Consider the following 17467-nt stretch of genomic DNA (forward strand, 5'->3'; position numbering starts at 1 on the left):
TGTCATTTGCTAGTGTTAGCAAGCACGCTATCAGGCCAGTGTTTCCTGCTTTAGGTGTAAGCGGAGTGCTGGGAGTTGGAGTTCACACGGAGCAGGGTACACACACATCCGGTGCCAGCGAGGACTGCGCGTGCTGGGAGGAAATGAGGTCAGTAAGTGGATATTAAATCCGGGGCCGGGTAGCATAGTCTTCATCTCTGGATTTGGGCATGTGGCGGAAACCCCAGTCTGTCCGTTGGTTGGCGCGGAGAATGAAGGCTGTCGGCGCTAGCCCCTGGGGGGTCGGGGGTAGGGGTAAACGGAAGGAACACAGGCTCTGGGGCGCGCGCAAAGAGCCCACGCTGACCCCGAGGAGGCGAAGAGCCACGGCCGGATGAAAATGCGCTGTGGGGCAACATCATGATAATACACATGTGGCACACCCATCAAGCCTCCATTTGTGGCTCGATTTTTGTGTGCGCGCAAATAAAGCAGCAATTGGGGTATGTGAGGCTGTGCAGATTATTAATCGGCATGATTATCCTCCGAATGGCAGAACAAAGAAAGATAGCCAGTAGGGAAAAGGAAAATGACCACATAAGAAAGCTGAGAGGCTCGTTTTGCCTGTCACAGAGCTCCCCCTCCAGCCCCAAGGCTAGCGGCCAGTTTCCGTTCAACATGAGAGCACCGCTGTATTATGGCTTTTGTGTACCCAGTCAAAAAGGGCGGCCCTACACCCTCATAGCAAGAACGTGCAGGTTGCATATGTATTTCCTCCATTTCAGTGCATGTACCCCCCTGCTTCCAAGAGATCTGCAGCGGGCCATACATAAAGGGAGGGTGGTCCTCGTTGTCCAGGGGTATAGATGCAGACGGCAATTCCCATGATAGCTCACTATTGACTGCGCTGGTTAGGGAGCATATATTAGGGGTTTGTGTTCCCCAGTCATCATTCTTGGCCAGAGTGCTTCTTCATAATACTCAGTTTATATTACAACATTTTAATAATTAATTAGATCTCCTAATTCTAAAATAGTTGTAGTCCAAACATCTGGAGACCCAAAGGTTGCAGACCTCTGTACTTGTCTAGTTATGTGGTGGTGCCTCAGTAGGTGAAGGTGTAGACTGAAAGGGGCATGAAACGGTGACTGCTGAAACATGGCAGAGCTTCCAGAAGGGCTAGGATGCACAGTATATCAGAGTTGTTTAATTTCAGCAGGATTTTGGTGTATCTTTAAACTCTATCGGGTTATTACAAATATTTCAGCAGCCATGTGTATCTATACTTTACAATTTCTTTTTTAAGGATGACCTGGGCTGTTTGTGCAGTGAGGACGCAGTCTGATGGTGGCACATTTGGAATAATATTGGGGTACTCGGTGCGTATTTCCTCTCACTTCAATGCCATCCTTCTCCTTGGTGCCCATCCTAGTCCCACCTCTCCATTATGCGACCACCCCCATTCTTCTTTTATCTTCTACTTCATTCCATCACTTCATATCTTCTTTCACCTGTTATTTATTTTTTATTTTATTTGTATTTAGTTCAAGAAAACTTGGACCTTTACAAAAAATGAATTATTACAAATACATATTACATAAACAATACAGTAAAAAGGCTCTTCGTTCAATTAATTCATATGTTCATATGGTTGAAATCGACATTTACGACTTTAGAAAATGTTAAAATACTAACAGGTATGATTAAACCTGATTCTAAAACAGACACAACAGATTAAAACTAGTTAAAACATCAAATAAAAGTTCTAAGATGCCATTTATAAAATAAGGAGAGTATCATTTGATCTCAAATTTGGTTATTTCTTTCTAATGTGATCGCACAACTGGACAAGAGCATATAATAGGGGTTTGTGTTCCTCAGTCATCATTCTTGGCCAGAGTGCTTCTTCATAATACTCAGTTTATATTACAACATTTTAATAATAAATTAGATCTCCTAATTCTAAAACAGGGACAATATAAAATCAGATGTTTCAGCTTGTTCTGTACATGGAAAAAAACGACATTTTTCAGTTACTTCATGATCAGTGTCATTATTCCAATGCTTTGTCCTTTCATGTGTGTGAAGCAAATTTAATTTAAATCGCATATATTTCTGTCTATAATGTTGACACAGGAAAATTTCAATATAAGAGTATCTAGGTACACGTTTCTTGGTATATTTACAGTATTCCTGATACATTTTGTAAGTTCCCATTGCTGTGATAGTTTTACACCAGTCAATTTCTTCTTAGCATAGGCTGGTCTAAACGATAAATCTTCAATTGTTATATTGAGTTAATCGAGACAAAATTGCATGTGACGGTGGAAGGTATTGATCGAGGGAGTGTCCAGTAGTTGGATATTAGTTTTAAAATCATAGTATAAAGAATTAGGTTGAGAGCAGCACATTTTAGAATAATTACACAATTGGCGCCATTTCCTTCTTGATGATAGTGCAATAAGACCTAATTCATGTCTTAAAACGCAATTCGGAAGACTTAGTGGAAGGTTCATTGCAGTTTTTAACAAGGTTCCTTGGAGGCTATCTAGACACTTACCCATCACCGTAAGACAATTGTCCAATGTATACAAAAGAACACTTTCAATTTTCAAGGTCCAGAAGTCTATTATCAGAATTAATTAATATTTACAATATTTTGCAGAGATTAATTTCAACTGTGAGAGCAATGGGCGGCTTTTAAGTTTATGTAAAGCTGTCCAATATTCTATTGAGTTCGCCTCATTTATGTTGCAACCCAGATATATTGCATCTTCAAGTAATGGTAAACTGGTTTGCTTTAGATACCGTCTGAAGTTTTTCATTTTTGAACTTCTTTGTACCAAATTTCATGATAGCTGTTTTAGCAGGGTTAGGAGGTTATGCTTGTGCAAAATTCTCAAAAAGATGTTTATTTTGTAAGCCAATTGGAGTCGGATCAAATAGCATTATGTCGTCTGCAAAGGTGAGCTATTGCAGACGTAATGTGCCTAGTTTTACCGAGAAGAGACTTAATATACAGGTTAAAGAAGCAAGCAGCTAGGTTAAAGCCTTGTTTCAAGCCTAGTGTGGTTTTTATCGGAGCAGTAATTCTCACATCTGGTGATATGCGAATCCTGTAAAATGTGTCTGTATGGAGTTTTATAAACCAGTAAATTAAACCACAAGGAATTCCCACCTTTAGCATTTTTTACCAGAGCAGATTTCGTCTGTTATTCTCTTTGTATTTCCGGTTCATAGTGGCGTTTGCCGTGAGTCGAGCTATAAGAAACAGTGTCCTGAGATTTGCTGAATTGTTGACATATTAGTCACACGAGCAGGGACGTCATTTCACCACAATGCCAGGGGTAGCGGAAGTGACACTGCATGACCCTTGACCTCTGTTGACATCACAGGAAGTGATGTTATTTGACCCCATCCTGAAGTGACATGGGAAACGATGGAACACAACCTTTCACCCTCTACAAAACAGGAAGTGGCATCACATAGCATTGTTTCTAAGTACACTACGAACTATTTGATTACGGTATCACTGTAAAGTGATATACATTTCATGCAACAATGGATCACCATATGAATCCTTAATATCAGTGCGTAAAGGCCCATATTACCAAATCACTGAATGCAAGCAGACGTCCAAGGCTATACGATAATGATGTTTTTTACGCTTAAGCTCTTCAAATAGAACAAATATACATACAATATCACCTAATCTGTGTTGGTACTCATTTATCAACTTCAGCAGGATGAAAGGCTGAGATGACCTTGCTGGGAGTCGAACCACAACCTGCAGATCACACACACATTGCAGCAGCCAGCGCTCAACCCACTAAGCTATCTTACCGGCTATAGCTATCAAAAAAGGGAATCGTACACAAATGTTGACCTGGGAATTGCGACGGCCGAAAATGTCAACTTTTATTTGTTTTTAACCCCCCCTTACACCACATATATATTTGGGGGGGTTTAGAGTATAATATTAATATGGGGAGGGGATATATATGTGGTGTAAAGGGTTAAAAGAAAAGACCGCATTTTCGCCATCGCAATAATCACATAGATCCTCAAAAAAGCAGCCACTCCAGAAACAAAGCCACATGCTGCTGGCCAATGCCCATGAGCCTCAATCAAAAAAATAAAACATTTAAAAAAATGGGGTAGCAACAGAGATCACATGGGTAGCAAGGGAGACGTCAGGGGTCACAGCTGCGACCCGTAAATGACGTCCGTGCACACGAGATGTCCCATTTTATTGGACTAACTGAAAATACTGGGCAGTGGTGGCACGAACCCTTAGTTTATGTAGTCCCAAAGAGTGCAGTGCGAAATGATTCAACAAAAGGTATTACAAACTGCATCACGTTTGATTTTAAAGCTAGACTTATACAGCGTTGAACCTTTTTTTTTTTTTTGCACTGATGCAAAATCGATACAGAAATTTTAGAGTATCTTGAAAATAAAGGTTTTGTGACGCACATGTTTTGCTCACAGAACTATGAAGAGTCAGCGCGTGAGGTGAGTTGGGAGTTCACCAACCCAGCCAAAATACAATAAATAACCTGGTGCCACTTGGTTAATAGCTTATATGTCGATAAGAAGGCGCAAATTGACCTCTTTTCCAATACTTTTCAGGATACAAAATTTAAATTGCAATTCAATCACAATTACAATGTAATAGTGAGTGACCCCTAGAAACAAGAAAGGTTTCTAGACTGAGTGCTATGTTCCGGTCCTATGTAGGAAGTCCCAATGGAATGTATCTTTTTTCTCCCGCATTCTAAGCATGAGTCACCTCCGGCATTCTGCTGGAGGCAAACAGTTGTTGGATTTTCTCTTGCTCTGGGCCATAGCACCCTACATTCTTATATTGCCTTGCGGGCCCTGCTGCCTTTGCTTGTGTCCCATTGATGAAATTATGCCTTTGATAAGCAGTTTCTGGCAAAATATCCACAGGATAGGTTTGAATAGTGGAAAGCACCTTTAACTTTGGTGATCGCCACATTCCCACCAGAGTCTGGGGGGAGGGTAGTGGCTTGGCTAACAGCGGAATCAAAGGTTCGTTGCAAATATATGTGCGTTTGGGGGTGGGAGAACAGTAGGGGAGATATAGGGTGATTGGACAAGCTGGTAAATAAAGGGCCAAGAGGACTCTTGAATAAAAGGGGTAATGCCTGTGCACAATGAAGGTTGAGGTTCAAGGGTTTATCATGTCAGAAGAGGATTACAAAGTCACTTGTCCTGCTCGCTTAGTTGTGCAGCTCAAATAAGGCTGACGGGTGGCTTCTTTCTACCAGGGCTTGGGATCCGTGATCTCAGGCCTTCCACCTTCCGGAGTCCACCTCCCTCACAGGGTACTGTCCTCCTACTTTCTTGGGATCCCTAAGGTTTTGATGAGAGGGTGTTTCCTACACTGGTGGTGGGCTAGGGAGCCTCCGTTTAACCTTGTCTGGGTTCTACATCACAGAGCAGGTGGTGGACCCTGGTTGTGCATGTTATAGTTTAGAGTTTCATCTTCTTAAGGGGACTCGTTCGCAGGCAGGTCTGCCCATATCTGGCTAATGGTACATTCAACTCTACTGGCCAGCCACACATGCTTTCTATGAGCATTGCACATTGAACAGAGGTTTTAGAGTGGATGGGTTAGTGCCCACTCAAGTCCGCTCCTGCTGGAAAATGCTTCAGCCCACAATGTATTCTGGATGGTGTATTTAGACACGCATGTGTTATTTCTGCTTGCGGTTCTTTTTCATATGTTGGAAGCTGGGGTGCAATTGTAATTAAAACTGACCCGCACATTAATATTAGCCAATTGGATTTTTGGCGGTGAAGTAAAAAATGTTACTTTGAGTAAAGTAAATGGACTGAGTACATTAAATGTGGTTTATGTTGTAGTATTTGACTAACATGGTTGATGATGATGATAGGTTATTTATAACGCACTTAATACCCAGATGTTTCTAAGCGCGGACCCGAGGATTGAACCTATATTGCTCCGTGTCGTCTTGCTTCCAAGGCGAGCACGTTGCCCATAAGTTAAGAATTTTAATTTCAACTTGGCTGACTGGCACAGATTTCATATGAGCATGCATTAAGTGCCATGTAAAAGTAAACAATTTCTCAATAAGAAAGTGAAAGCATTTTCCCGTCTTTTAGCTTTCTTGTTCGTGTGTTGAATAGTATGTTGCAGCAAAAAAAAGGTCCTCAGAGAGGGAGAGTCTTGTTGATTAAAAAAAAAAAGAGCTTGTTAATTGCATTGGTGCTTCTCTGTCTGCCTTTGAAGAAAGACTGTTTAGAATGCAGTCAATACCAGGAGTTATTGACTGCCCTCTAAACATGCCTGTTGGCAGAGAGAAGGTTCAGTAACATCTCCATTTTCACTCTCGGTGGGGAAAATGTTCTGTAGTCGACGGGGTTACTGGGTGAAAGAACCAATGATCACGTTGAACCCTTTTACTTAAAGGGCTACACACCTGCTTTGGTGCTGTTCAGTCACCGAGCACTGTAGTTACTTCACTGAGCCACATTGACTTTTTCTCTGTGTCGTTTGCGTCCCCTTTCTAATCACCTCTGTATGTGTTTGTGGGTTTTCCCCAGCTGTCTGTGTCCCCTCGCTCGTCTGTGTCTGCCTGTACCTTTATCTATGTGCTGCTCTGTCTGTGTCTTGATCTGTGCCCTTGTGTCTTTCTGTCTTCTTGAACGAGGTGTGGTTATGCATGGGGTGGCCCGGTGGTCGTAAATGTCATTTGTCATGTTTCCCACCATACCTGGGAACACGTCCCCTACGTGCAGCCATATCCCAGTTATATTAGCACTTTATAAATCTGATGCGTGACGGGTGTGATTGACATTTTCTTTCCAGCATTTGTTCTTTTAGAGAGCCTTGAATGTATTAAGCAGCAGCAAGGGAAAGCTCTGTGACGTGAATGATGTTTGATTATAATGGCCTTTTGGCGTTTGATTTCTTCACAGAAGCGGCCTTGATGTGCTCTATGCGCCGGCTAACATGGACCTTATCCGGAATATCCACGAGGACGTCCCGCCACCCACCAACCGCAGCAATCGGACAACGCTGGTCCATGGTGACTACATGTACTACCACTATGGATGTGACGGTGTAGACGACCGGGGATGGGGATGCGGCTATCGCACCCTGCAGACCATGTGCTCCTGGGTAACTGCTTGCGATGACCCACCAGCCAGACCCATCCCCACCCTGTGCCAGATCCAGGAGGCCCTGGTGGAGATGCAGGACAAGCCCAGTGCGTTTACTGGCTCCCGGAGCTGGATTGGTTCGGTTGAGGTTGCCTTGTGCATGGATTATTTCTATGACATCCCCTGTCGGATCCGCCATGTCCGCCAAGGAGACAAGCTCCCAGAAGTGATAGAGGAGCTACATGCTCACTTCCAGAACATCGGGGCCCCTGTGATGATGGGAGGGGACACAGATAACTCCTCTAAGGGAATCATGGGAGTTTGCTCCAGCCCGCAGGGCCACTATCTCCTAGTACTGGACCCACATTTTTATGGGAAGGGTCTGGATAGAACGGAGGCTCAGCAGTTTGGCTGGGTACAGTGGAGGGACCTTGACTCTTTCCAACAGGAATCCTTCTACAATTTCTGCATCCCTCAGTCTAAAGGAGTGACGGTGGATTCCAAATAAAAAGACCAGCTGATGTGAGCACTCTCAGAAATTGTCTCTCTTTTTCATTAGATTTGAGAAAGCCCACTCCTTCAGCCAAGAGCCCTCCACAACTTTCGATCTACAGACCGTTAGTTTCACTCCAGGACCAAAGTGCAAACACAGTGGATGTATAATTGCACACTGAGCATTTGCGTTCATTTGACATTTGCGTTCATTTGACATTTCACTGCGGCTGTTCGATACTACCCATTTCTTAAGCGCGTATGCCATATCAGTGGCATCACAGCCATAAGCCCTACACCGGGTCAAACATGCTGTATTGATTCTATAGGGCCATCCGTATAAGACTAAGTGCTGTGTCCTCTTTACCTGATACTTTTTGTGGAGGTTGGAAGGGGCTGTATTTATTGTCTGCTGAGCTCGGCTTGCATATGTTTCAACACCACTATCACAGGGTTTCACTATATTGTGTATGTATACATTTGGTGTCACCTTTGTTATTTAACTTGTACATGGATCCACTGGAGGATCTGGCCACTGAATGGGGCTTCCCGATGCACCAGTACATGAAAGGAACACCACCGTACATGTGTGTGCCACCCAGTGTCCATATCCGCCATCTCAGGGACTGTCTTCAAGGCATTGATAAGCAGAGGCCATCTAAAGTAGATATTTTGTTTGCTGACGGTAACCCCTGGATCCCTGTTCTCCCCAGGTTATACGAGGCCACTAGCCCTGCTTTCCCCTTCTCCCTTGCTTCTTTTGCTAAACATGTTTTTGCTTGTATCTTTTGGTCCTCGTGTTAATGCACTGAAGAGTCTGTAAAATGAATTCTGTGTTATCCAAATGTGATTACTCCTTTAATTTCCAACACTGATTGCCACGTGCTAGCCCAAGTGCAACTTGTAATTCTGTTTGGGCTGGTCTTCCCCAGTCCAATATTGCTCCCCTGGATGCAGTTCGTATGGTTCCATGTCTGTAGGCCGCCTGTAGAAGGCTGCGTATGAAACGGGCTGTTTGTTTAGGTCGATTTTGTTGCAGCTTTCAACGTTTGAGAAAAGTGGGCTTACCCCCAGCCCATCTAATTTACAAAAAAATGGTGGCTCTCCCGGCCCCCCCAAACCCACATTTCGGTCTGCAAGCCTATGTGCGCAATTGTCTGCAGCTTGGGGTGGGGCTTGGCTGGGCTCAACGCTTTGCAGCCTTTAGTGGGTGCCTTCTTTGCCCGCAATCTTTATATTGCGAGCAAAAGAGAACACACTCTTCTTGTTGCTGTGGCCAGCTTATTTCTCAGCTTACCATCCACACTGAATCTGTTGGTTGCTTCCATGTCCACCAGTCTGGCTTTAGAGCATCCAGAGGCATTGAAACTGCTGCTCTTTACACCTGTGAAGATCTGCTCTCAAATCTCGATTCTAAATCTCCCTCTGTCCTCATTCTATTCGAACTCTACTCTGCCATTGATACGGTAAACCACAACACCCTGATTGCACTTCTCTGTGATACCCTGCGCATCACTGATCAGGCCCTGGCGTGGCTAACCTCCTTTCTCTCTGACCGCCCATCTCTGGTGGAATTGGGGTCCTATCTCTCTCCTATCAGTCGCTCTACGTGCGGTGTCCCCCAGGGATTTAACCTATCCCCCTGCATTTTCAACCAGGCCCGGCCAGGATGGCCCGTAGGATAGTGACTTTCAACTCCAACTTTCAGTGTTACGCGGATGACATGCAGCTCTCTTTCAGGCTACCCTAGGCCTCTTCCTCACTCATACCTGACTCTCTGCTATTCAGTCGTCGTGTGCTGCAAACGACCTCTGCCTCAATGCCGGTAAGACAGATTGTCTTCATCGGGGACGAGACCCCTGCTCCCGCCTTTCCTCTTTTTCTCTGGCCGGCCTCCCTTCGCTCTGTGCCTCTGCCTACCAACGAGGCAAGAAATCTTGGGGTCATCTTCGACTCCACTCTCTCCTTCTTGTCTCATATCGCGGACATCTCTAAAATGTCCCACTACCAACTGCACCTTCTCAAAGGTATTCTTAATTTTCTCACTTTCCCCCAGAAGCTCACCGTCTCCAGAACTCCAGGAGTTTGCCCAGGAAAGGAATGATAGAGATTGGGCGATAGTTTGCTGGAATTGATGGGTCAGCAGAAGGTTTTTTGAGATGAGGGTGCACAAGCGAGTGCTTAAGAGCAGTGTGGAAAACCCCAGTGGCGAAGGAGAGGTTGCAGAGGTCGGCCAAGCTGGGGCGAGAGAGTCAATGTTGTCCTTGATGGTTTTGGAGGGACAGGGGACAACCTGTTTGTAGGAGGCTTTCATACACCGGACTTGTCTAGTGACCTCCTCAAGTGTGGCAGGGGAGAGAGAAGGGGGGGTTTCACAAAGGGGGTACAAGAAATGGTGGTGCGTGAGGTGGTGAGGAAGAGAGAGAGGATAGGATATCCTGTGTTGAAGTGTGCAGCCAGGGCCGAGCAAAGGGCCTGGGTAGGTGCAATGGTGGAGGCGGCTGTGGCAGGATTGGCTAGTTCCTTGCAGACTTTGAAAAGCTTGGCCATGTTATTGGATTTAGTGGAGATGCAGTCTTGAATAAAGACTCTCTTCTTGGAGTGGATACAGAGTCTCTAATGCCTTTGAAGGAGGTGGCAGGCCAGTTTGTCAGATGGTGCGCCTGAGGAATCCCATTTCGTTCGGCTGCCCTGCACTTGCTTTTAAGGGCCGATAGTTCGGAGTCGTACCAAGAGTTCCACTTTTTGGTAGGCTTCAGTCGTACCCTCATGACAGGGGCAAGAATATCAAGAGTGTTGGAAATTGAGAGGTTAAAGTTAGAGAAGGCTGTGTCAGGGTGGGAATCGGCATCAGGAGTAGAAGGAGCAGAGTAGGTAGAGACAAAGGCAGCCAGTGACGCTCTTTTCATGGGTCGGAGGACTTGTAAATGGGAGGCAGTGCCAGCCTTACTGATGCAATAGGAGAAGAGAGCTTCATGCTAACGTGTCATAAAGTGCAATAGTGCTCACCTAAATACTCGGTGCTCTTATATCTTGCCAAATAGCATGTATGACATAAATTTGGAATTGCCCTTAATTCTTGCCATGCATTGTGTAAAGTGCAGTAGTGATCACATATATACTGAACTATCAATTGAATCCGACCTACTCGCATGAAATTAATACTGCCCTAATCTTATGTGGCCTCCCTGGCTGCAAAAAACAGCTACATATTGGATAGTTTGTAAATAATAGTTTCTATGAAGAGCGTCAAGCCTCGTTTTCCTCAAGGCCAATAATCCTATTCATTCTTAAAAAACAGAAAAATAAAATCAAAAGAGATTCTTATACTAAAGTACCACACATGTTCTGCATATGGTAACATGCTGAGTACAACCATTTAGCTGATAACTCCTTGTGCTATTTATTCAGAGTCTAAGGCTGTGCCCACTATATAATTTAGAACATTACTAGACCACTAGCCATGGCCACTTTCTATTTTAAAACACTTCAACCCATTGCTCAAAGATCTTTATCAATCACAAACTGATTTTGTACTGTTTTAACAGTGGCATTGTCATGTATAAAAGATTGCAGGCTTTGAGAACTTGCACTGTTTTTTTTCAAGGATCACACACTTTGGTTAAGTAGGGTGTTACAAGCCCCTTGTTTTATTGCTAGTCTCTTGGTGACTGATGTGATGCATCGCATGACCCCAACTGACCGCATTACAGCAGCACTGAAAAGGGAAACAAATGACCGGCTGCAAGAATAACATATGTCCATGTACTTTGACCCCCATAGCGAAAATCAAAAGCTGGTGCCCATAAATGTACGCCTAGTAACTGAACATATATTTTAACGTGAAATATACAAATGTAGTTCAATTGACCTTCCCTTTAAAAGAAAGTGCGTAAGACAAAATAGCGTTGGCCTAATGAACATCAGAAAAATAACTTGAGCGAGGACATGGTCCAATAAATATGCTGGCAAAGTATAAAAGGTGCTAGCCTTTTAACCCAGCCATCTCTCCTCAAATATTACCTGGAAAACAAAATCGCAATACGCAAGTGCCTGTGGTCCTGTGGGTAAGCGTCTGCACTGCGAACATGACAACCTGAGTAAATCCTGGTAGCCAAATACTTGAGAAAGCTTGCCAACCTAAAAAGGAACAAAGGGGTTGCGTCTGCCCTCTGGAAAAAAAAATTACGCTGTCCACACACGTGTCCTTTACTTGTGGCCTGAAAAGCAGCCACAATCGGGGGCAAATACCTGTACCAGTGTGCAAAAACTACTGACTTAGTTGCCCTCATCATTTCCCCTTCATGTCTGGATTTCAACAATACTCAACTTTATAAAGATAACTTTAAACGTACACATACCATAGTGTCACTCAAATATATAAATCCTTATAGAACTATGTTAGGCAAAAAGTGTACAGTTGTGGCATTATCCCCCTCTCCCTCCATTCTTGACTGGGAGACTATAAATATGAGAAAGCAATTCAGCAAAGGGCAAAACATGGTCTCTGAGTGCAATACTTTCACGGTTTAAAAAAAAAAAATGTGGATGCCGTGTGTTTTCGTAGTGATATGAGATACTTAAAACTAAGAAAACACACGGCACCCGGGACTATTTTTTGCATTTATTTTTGAAGCGCTCACACAGCCCAGGAGCATTGAGGCGCTGTTACTGGAATATGTCTTAGTTGCGTATTTGTAACGCGCTTAATACCCAGAGGTTTCTAAGCACGGACCCGGGGATCGAACCTGTGTTGCTTCATGTTGTCTTGGCTCCAAGGCGAGCACGTTGCCGCTGAGGTATCCTGGCACTGTGGACCTTGGCCCATCCATGCAGTAACCGGGACCGACCCCGATTACTTCAACGCAAGGAAGAGGCTGGCCCCCTCAGGCCATGCTGCTTTAAGTGGCCTGGTAACATGGGCTCATTTATTAGGCAGGCAAACGATTGGCAGAAAAAGACTGCGAGGTTCAGCGCAAGGACTAAGCAAGTTTGGATGGTTTGGATGGGCTGCAGGCGAATGCGGTAGTGGAAACCTGCCAAGTTGTCCACCAGGTAAGTGTTACGTAAGAGGGGTTTTATTGCAAAACACACTGCACACACAATGTTAAAGATCAATTGATTAGTAGTTTAATCAGAAGGAGATGCAGCCTGACACGTGTTTCGAGTGATTGGCTCTTCTACTGAGGCTGCATATTCATTGTACAATAAAATAATAAAGTACACAATTATAAACATGGCATGTATGGCAGACCCAAACACTAAACAAAAGCAGTTAGGTGGTCAAAACCAACCAATACAGAAACATTGAAACCATAGGTTGTCAACAAAGTTGTGCAAGTGAATGCATTTTGACAAGTGAATCAAAATTAAGCAAAAAAGGATATATGGCCCATATGGTGCGAGTTTATCCAATTCGGGCATTGCCGGAAGTTGAGGGGATGAAAAGGGGAAAAATAGAGAAGGACTCAATTACATTTTGGGACACTGTTGGCCATTCAGTTAGTCAAATAAGTCAATAACATTGTAGATTACCTGAAGTCTGGACTACCCTTAACAATCACTAGAGGGAAAGAATGCAATTTGAAAGCATCTGTTAGGGAAACGTGACTAAACACCAAATGGAGGGGGTGGGTTACTGGAGTTTAGATAGTGTGAATGGTAACCTGATCACACTTACCCAGTAATTGGTATACAATTCTCTTTATTAAGAGCTTGGGCTCCACTGCAGTGGGGTGCATTAATGGTGTGTCAACGTATGAGAAAGACTTAATGTGCCCAATTAGAAACTGATTCAGTTGTAGGCTGTAAGGATTCATGAGCTCATACCTGTATTATGCAGTTGCAAGTTAGTCATTAATTTAGACGTTTCACTGAGGAACGCTGAGAGTAAGAGTTGGATGTAAAAATCGATGGGCGGCCAGACATCCCGGCCAGGAAAGGAAACAAAACAGGACACGTCAATAAGCTAATTTTAAACTGTCTAGACGGTCAGGTGTACTCGCGTAGACCCTCCATTCACTCCAGGGGTCTACGCAAAAGTGCTTAACTTACCAGCATCTCCGATGCATATGTGGAGCAGGAGCCAGCACGTCCACAGCTCTCACTGTGTATTATAACAGTGGGATTGCATAGAGGCAAAGCCGTACGTGCAGCTATGTCCACCATCTTGGATGAGTGTACTTGAACATGAAAAGCGTTGAACCACAAGAATGAGAACAATTTGTGGACAAAATCTGATGGATTAAACTTGAGAACGGGCACCAATTTCTAGACCCCGTAATAACGGTATTGAAAAACAATTTTTGGTTTGGGGAACAATATGAAAAATACTAAAGGCCAGTACATGAATACAAATTCGTATATAGGAGAAAAATTAAATCCTTAGTATCTACTGGCTAGGAGTAGGAGAAGGCGTCATAAAATTAGATGAGTCTGGGCGAATTGAGTTGACCTGCATGTATATGATTGCCAAAGATATGGTTGACTCAAAAATGAATCAATGCCCAGTGCTGGGGTAGTGATGTGTCCAACTGGCACAGGTGTGTAATGCATGATCTTAATGCTAATTATGCATGTCTGATCAGTTTCCAATCTGCATTCGTTAAATTAATAGTTTAGAATGTGGTTAATTGAACTAAATGGATGGCCAACATTGAGTGATGAAATGAAAATACATATTTGAAAAGATAAAAGGAACCTGTAATTGGAGGAGAATGATATGCATGATCACAGAAATACAGATAGTTCATGGTCCCTATTGAGACCCTGTGTGACAGTATGGTATTGGCAGAGAAGGCGGGCTTCCAATTGTCTTAGTTTCAGGACAAGGTTTCCCCCACGTTGAGGTAAGGTGACTTTAGCCATCCCAGCAAATTGGATCCGTGCTTTGTCATCCATTTGGTGAACATTTTGCCAATGTACAGACATAGGGTATTGTGAATCAACCTTAGAGATGGATGACAAGTGCTTCCTTATTCTGATTTTCAAAGTGCGAATGGTACTGCCAATATAGCACTGTCCACATATGCATAGAATGCAATATACACAAAATTTTGTGTTGCAGTTAATAAAAGAGTTGATTTTGTGTGTGCCCAGTTGGCTAAATTCGATTTTATAGGTTTCATACGCAAAGGCACACATCGACCATCCCCCACATTTGTGAAAACCTTTGAGTGGTTGATGTAACCAAGTGTGTTTGTCTTTTTGAATAGACCTAAAGGAGGGTGAGAGGATGTTCTTAAGGTTGTTAGCTTTTGTATAAATGAAGTTAGGCGAAGCATCTAACCATGGACTAATATCTCTAACTGTAGAATATGCCAATGTTGTTTGACTGTGTTGTACAGACCAGAACTATCCGCATTGTATCTAGTGATACATTTAAGTTTGTGACTCTGTGTACTGTGTACATGTACTTTTGGAGTAAGCAAATTCTTTCTCTTCATACATTTGACCTCCCGTTCGGCTTTGTCAAGGAGGCTTTTGTTGTATCCTCTTGCCAGGAATCTGTGTCGAATTAAAGCACATTCTGTAATAAAGTCCTGATTTAATGAGCAGTTCCGTCTGGCACGGACAAATTCACCTTTAGGTATGTTGGTTGAGACTGATTTCTTGTGACAACTAGTCGCATGCAATATAGCATTAACTGATGTAGATTTAATAGAACCTTTCCAAATCTGAATCACATCGTCTATGTATCTTTTCCACATATAAATATGCGGCAGAAATGTAACATTGGAAAAGACTATCTGCTGTTCATAGTGATGCATGAAGATGTTTGCAAGAGCTGGAACATAGCTAGCTCCCATCGCTATACCTATTAGTTGTTTGTAGTAGGTGTTGTTGAATAGAAACACATTATTAGAGACCGTTCTCAAGTTTAATACATCAGATTTCGTCCACAATTTGTTCTTATTCTTGTGGTTCAACGCTTTTCAGTTTCAAGTACACTCATCCAAGATGGTGGACAGAGCTGCACGTACGGCCGCGCACGACTCTGCGTCTATGCAATCCCACTGTTATAATACACAGTGATATGATATGGCATTTATAACGCGCCTATACACAAGTGTTTCAAGGCGCGACAAGACAAGGGACGGGAAAACAGTGGAAGACAGACACCGATCCTACTAGGCCAGGTGTCATTCAGATCGCGCAAGTGTGAGGGTAGGGAGAAGGGAAAGTGGAAAGTGCAGTACATGGGATAGAAGAATAAATACGATAAATATAAGCGGCCTGATGGTGGCAAGTGCAAGGTAAGAGCAGACATAAGTGCTGGTAGGGGGACTGTAGGGATACAGAACCAGTCCCTAAGTGCAGGGGGTTGCCAGGGAGGCAGGGCAGGTGTGCAAAAAGGCGGGACCTGGCCTCAAGATCAGAAAGGGTGGCCAGGTAACCAGTGCAGATTCGGCAGGGAATTTCAGCAGGGGAGAGAGGCAGAGAAAGCAGAAGCAAAGAGGAAGGTTTTGAGGTTTTTTCCGGAACCGGAGATGGTTCTCCTCAAGTTTCAGGGAGGCAGGAAGGCTGTTCCAGAGGGAGGCCCCTGCCGAAGAGAGGAATCGACCATCAACTCGTTGCTCGGAGAAGCGGCTAATCCTGAGGGAGTTGGAGGCAGATGAGTGAAGCGCCCGAGAACAAAGTTATTTAGGAAGAGAGAGTTGAAGGTAATGTGGCCCCAGGCCCCAGAAGACCTTTTATTTTTTTTTTACAATTTCTTTATTAGCATTTCATATAATAACATAGCAATCGACTCAACAACCAGATTCCTCCCACCCACCCCCTGGTACACATGTAGGTAGCGCCCCAAACCAAAGTTATCTTGAGCAACAAGGTCAGTGTCTTCCTGGGGATCTGCCCAACCCAATTTCCAGGTTTTCCACCACACACATGGCAGCGCACTGATTCCTTGGGCATAGCTCTACCAAGGGGATGAAGGATGCACTTCAGGGGCCGACCGAACAGGAGACCCCTGCACCGCAGGGGGCCCCAGACTCTCCCCTCTCGGCTGGCCGAGAAGATATGACGTGTATGCATCCCACATCCGACTATCACTTCGCCGATTCCCTCTCACCGCATCCCATCTGGTTTCCATATCATTACAGTACAATATGTCCTTTGACCATTGGGCGATTGTTGGACTCCGCCCACTCCATAGCTATCTGCCTTTTTGCCAGAATTAAGCAAAGACCTACCAATTTCCTAGTGTCTGTAGGTATTTGTTCTGTATACCCTAACAGGGCTATCACCGGATCTGGCGCAAGCCTTTGCCCTACAATTCCCCCTATCACCGCAAACACTCCTGGCCAAAATCGCACCAATTCCCTACACTCCCAAGCCACACGAAGAAAGCCCGCCATCTCCTGTCCACACTTGAGACATGCCCCAGACCTCTGGGGAAAATAATCTTTTAGCTGAGAGGGAGAGTAATTGCACCGGTGCAAAAACTTAAAGTGGACCAGTTTAAAGTTCGAATTAACCGCCCCCTTCTTGGTCATCTCACAACAGTACTCCCACATATGTACAGAGATATCCCGCCCCAACCGCCTCTCCCATGATTCTTTGGGCAACCTTCCGCCTACAAATTTGGTCTTCAAAGCTAGTTTGTACAACCCGGAGAGCACCCTTTGTCCAATACCTCCCCCCAGCACCTCATCAAGCAAGACATCCAATGCAGGCGACTCTGGAAAGGAGGGGAGCAGCCGCTGCAGAGTCCCCCTCAGCCTATAGTACAAACAAACATCCACAGCTGACCGGGCCCCTTTCACCCTTAACTGGTCCAAATAGATGAACTTCCCGTCTGGAAACAAGTCTCCCAACTGAGAGATACCCAGCTTTTTCATAGTGG

General features: G+C 44.2%; 1 protein-coding gene across 5 annotated transcripts; it reads left to right on the forward strand.

Moving 5' to 3' along the window:
• The first annotated feature begins 64 nt into the window (after positions 1 to 64).
• Positions 65 to 14710, forward strand: UFSP1 (UFM1 specific peptidase 1). Of its 5 annotated transcripts, none has more exons than XM_069646117.1 (3): positions 78 to 148; positions 1286 to 1358; positions 6949 to 14710. In XM_069646117.1, exon 3 carries the CDS (start codon positions 6983 to 6985, stop codon positions 7637 to 7639), a length of 657 nt encoding a protein of 218 aa, XP_069502218.1. In that variant the 5' UTR covers positions 78 to 148; positions 1286 to 1358; positions 6949 to 6982; the 3' UTR covers positions 7640 to 14710. The 5 variants fall into 5 exon arrangements, with proteins under 5 accessions (XP_069502199.1, XP_069502218.1, XP_069502209.1 ...); XM_069646108.1 differs by lacking the exon at positions 78 to 148 and adding an exon at positions 169 to 482; XM_069646098.1 differs by lacking the exon at positions 1286 to 1358 and having other exon boundaries at positions 65 to 148.
• Positions 14711 to 17467: the final 2757 nt, after the last annotated feature.

Source organism: Ambystoma mexicanum, chromosome 1p (genome assembly GCF_040938575.1).
Source record: "Ambystoma mexicanum isolate Mex_15411 chromosome 1p, UKY_AmexF1_1, whole genome shotgun sequence".
NCBI classification, from domain to species: Eukaryota; Metazoa; Chordata; class Amphibia; order Caudata; family Ambystomatidae; genus Ambystoma; species Ambystoma mexicanum.

What these genes read in the sequence shown, in the direction of transcription:
- UFSP1 (XM_069646078.1), top strand. Translation starts at nt 400, where the DNA reads ATGATAATACACATGTGGCACACCCATCAAGCCTCCATTTGTGGCTCG. An exon ending in CAAATAAAGCAGCAATTGGG is followed by an intron (nt 483 to 6,948) that starts GTATGTGAGGCT and finishes ATTTCTTCACAG; the next exon opens with AAGCGGCCTTGATGTGCTCT.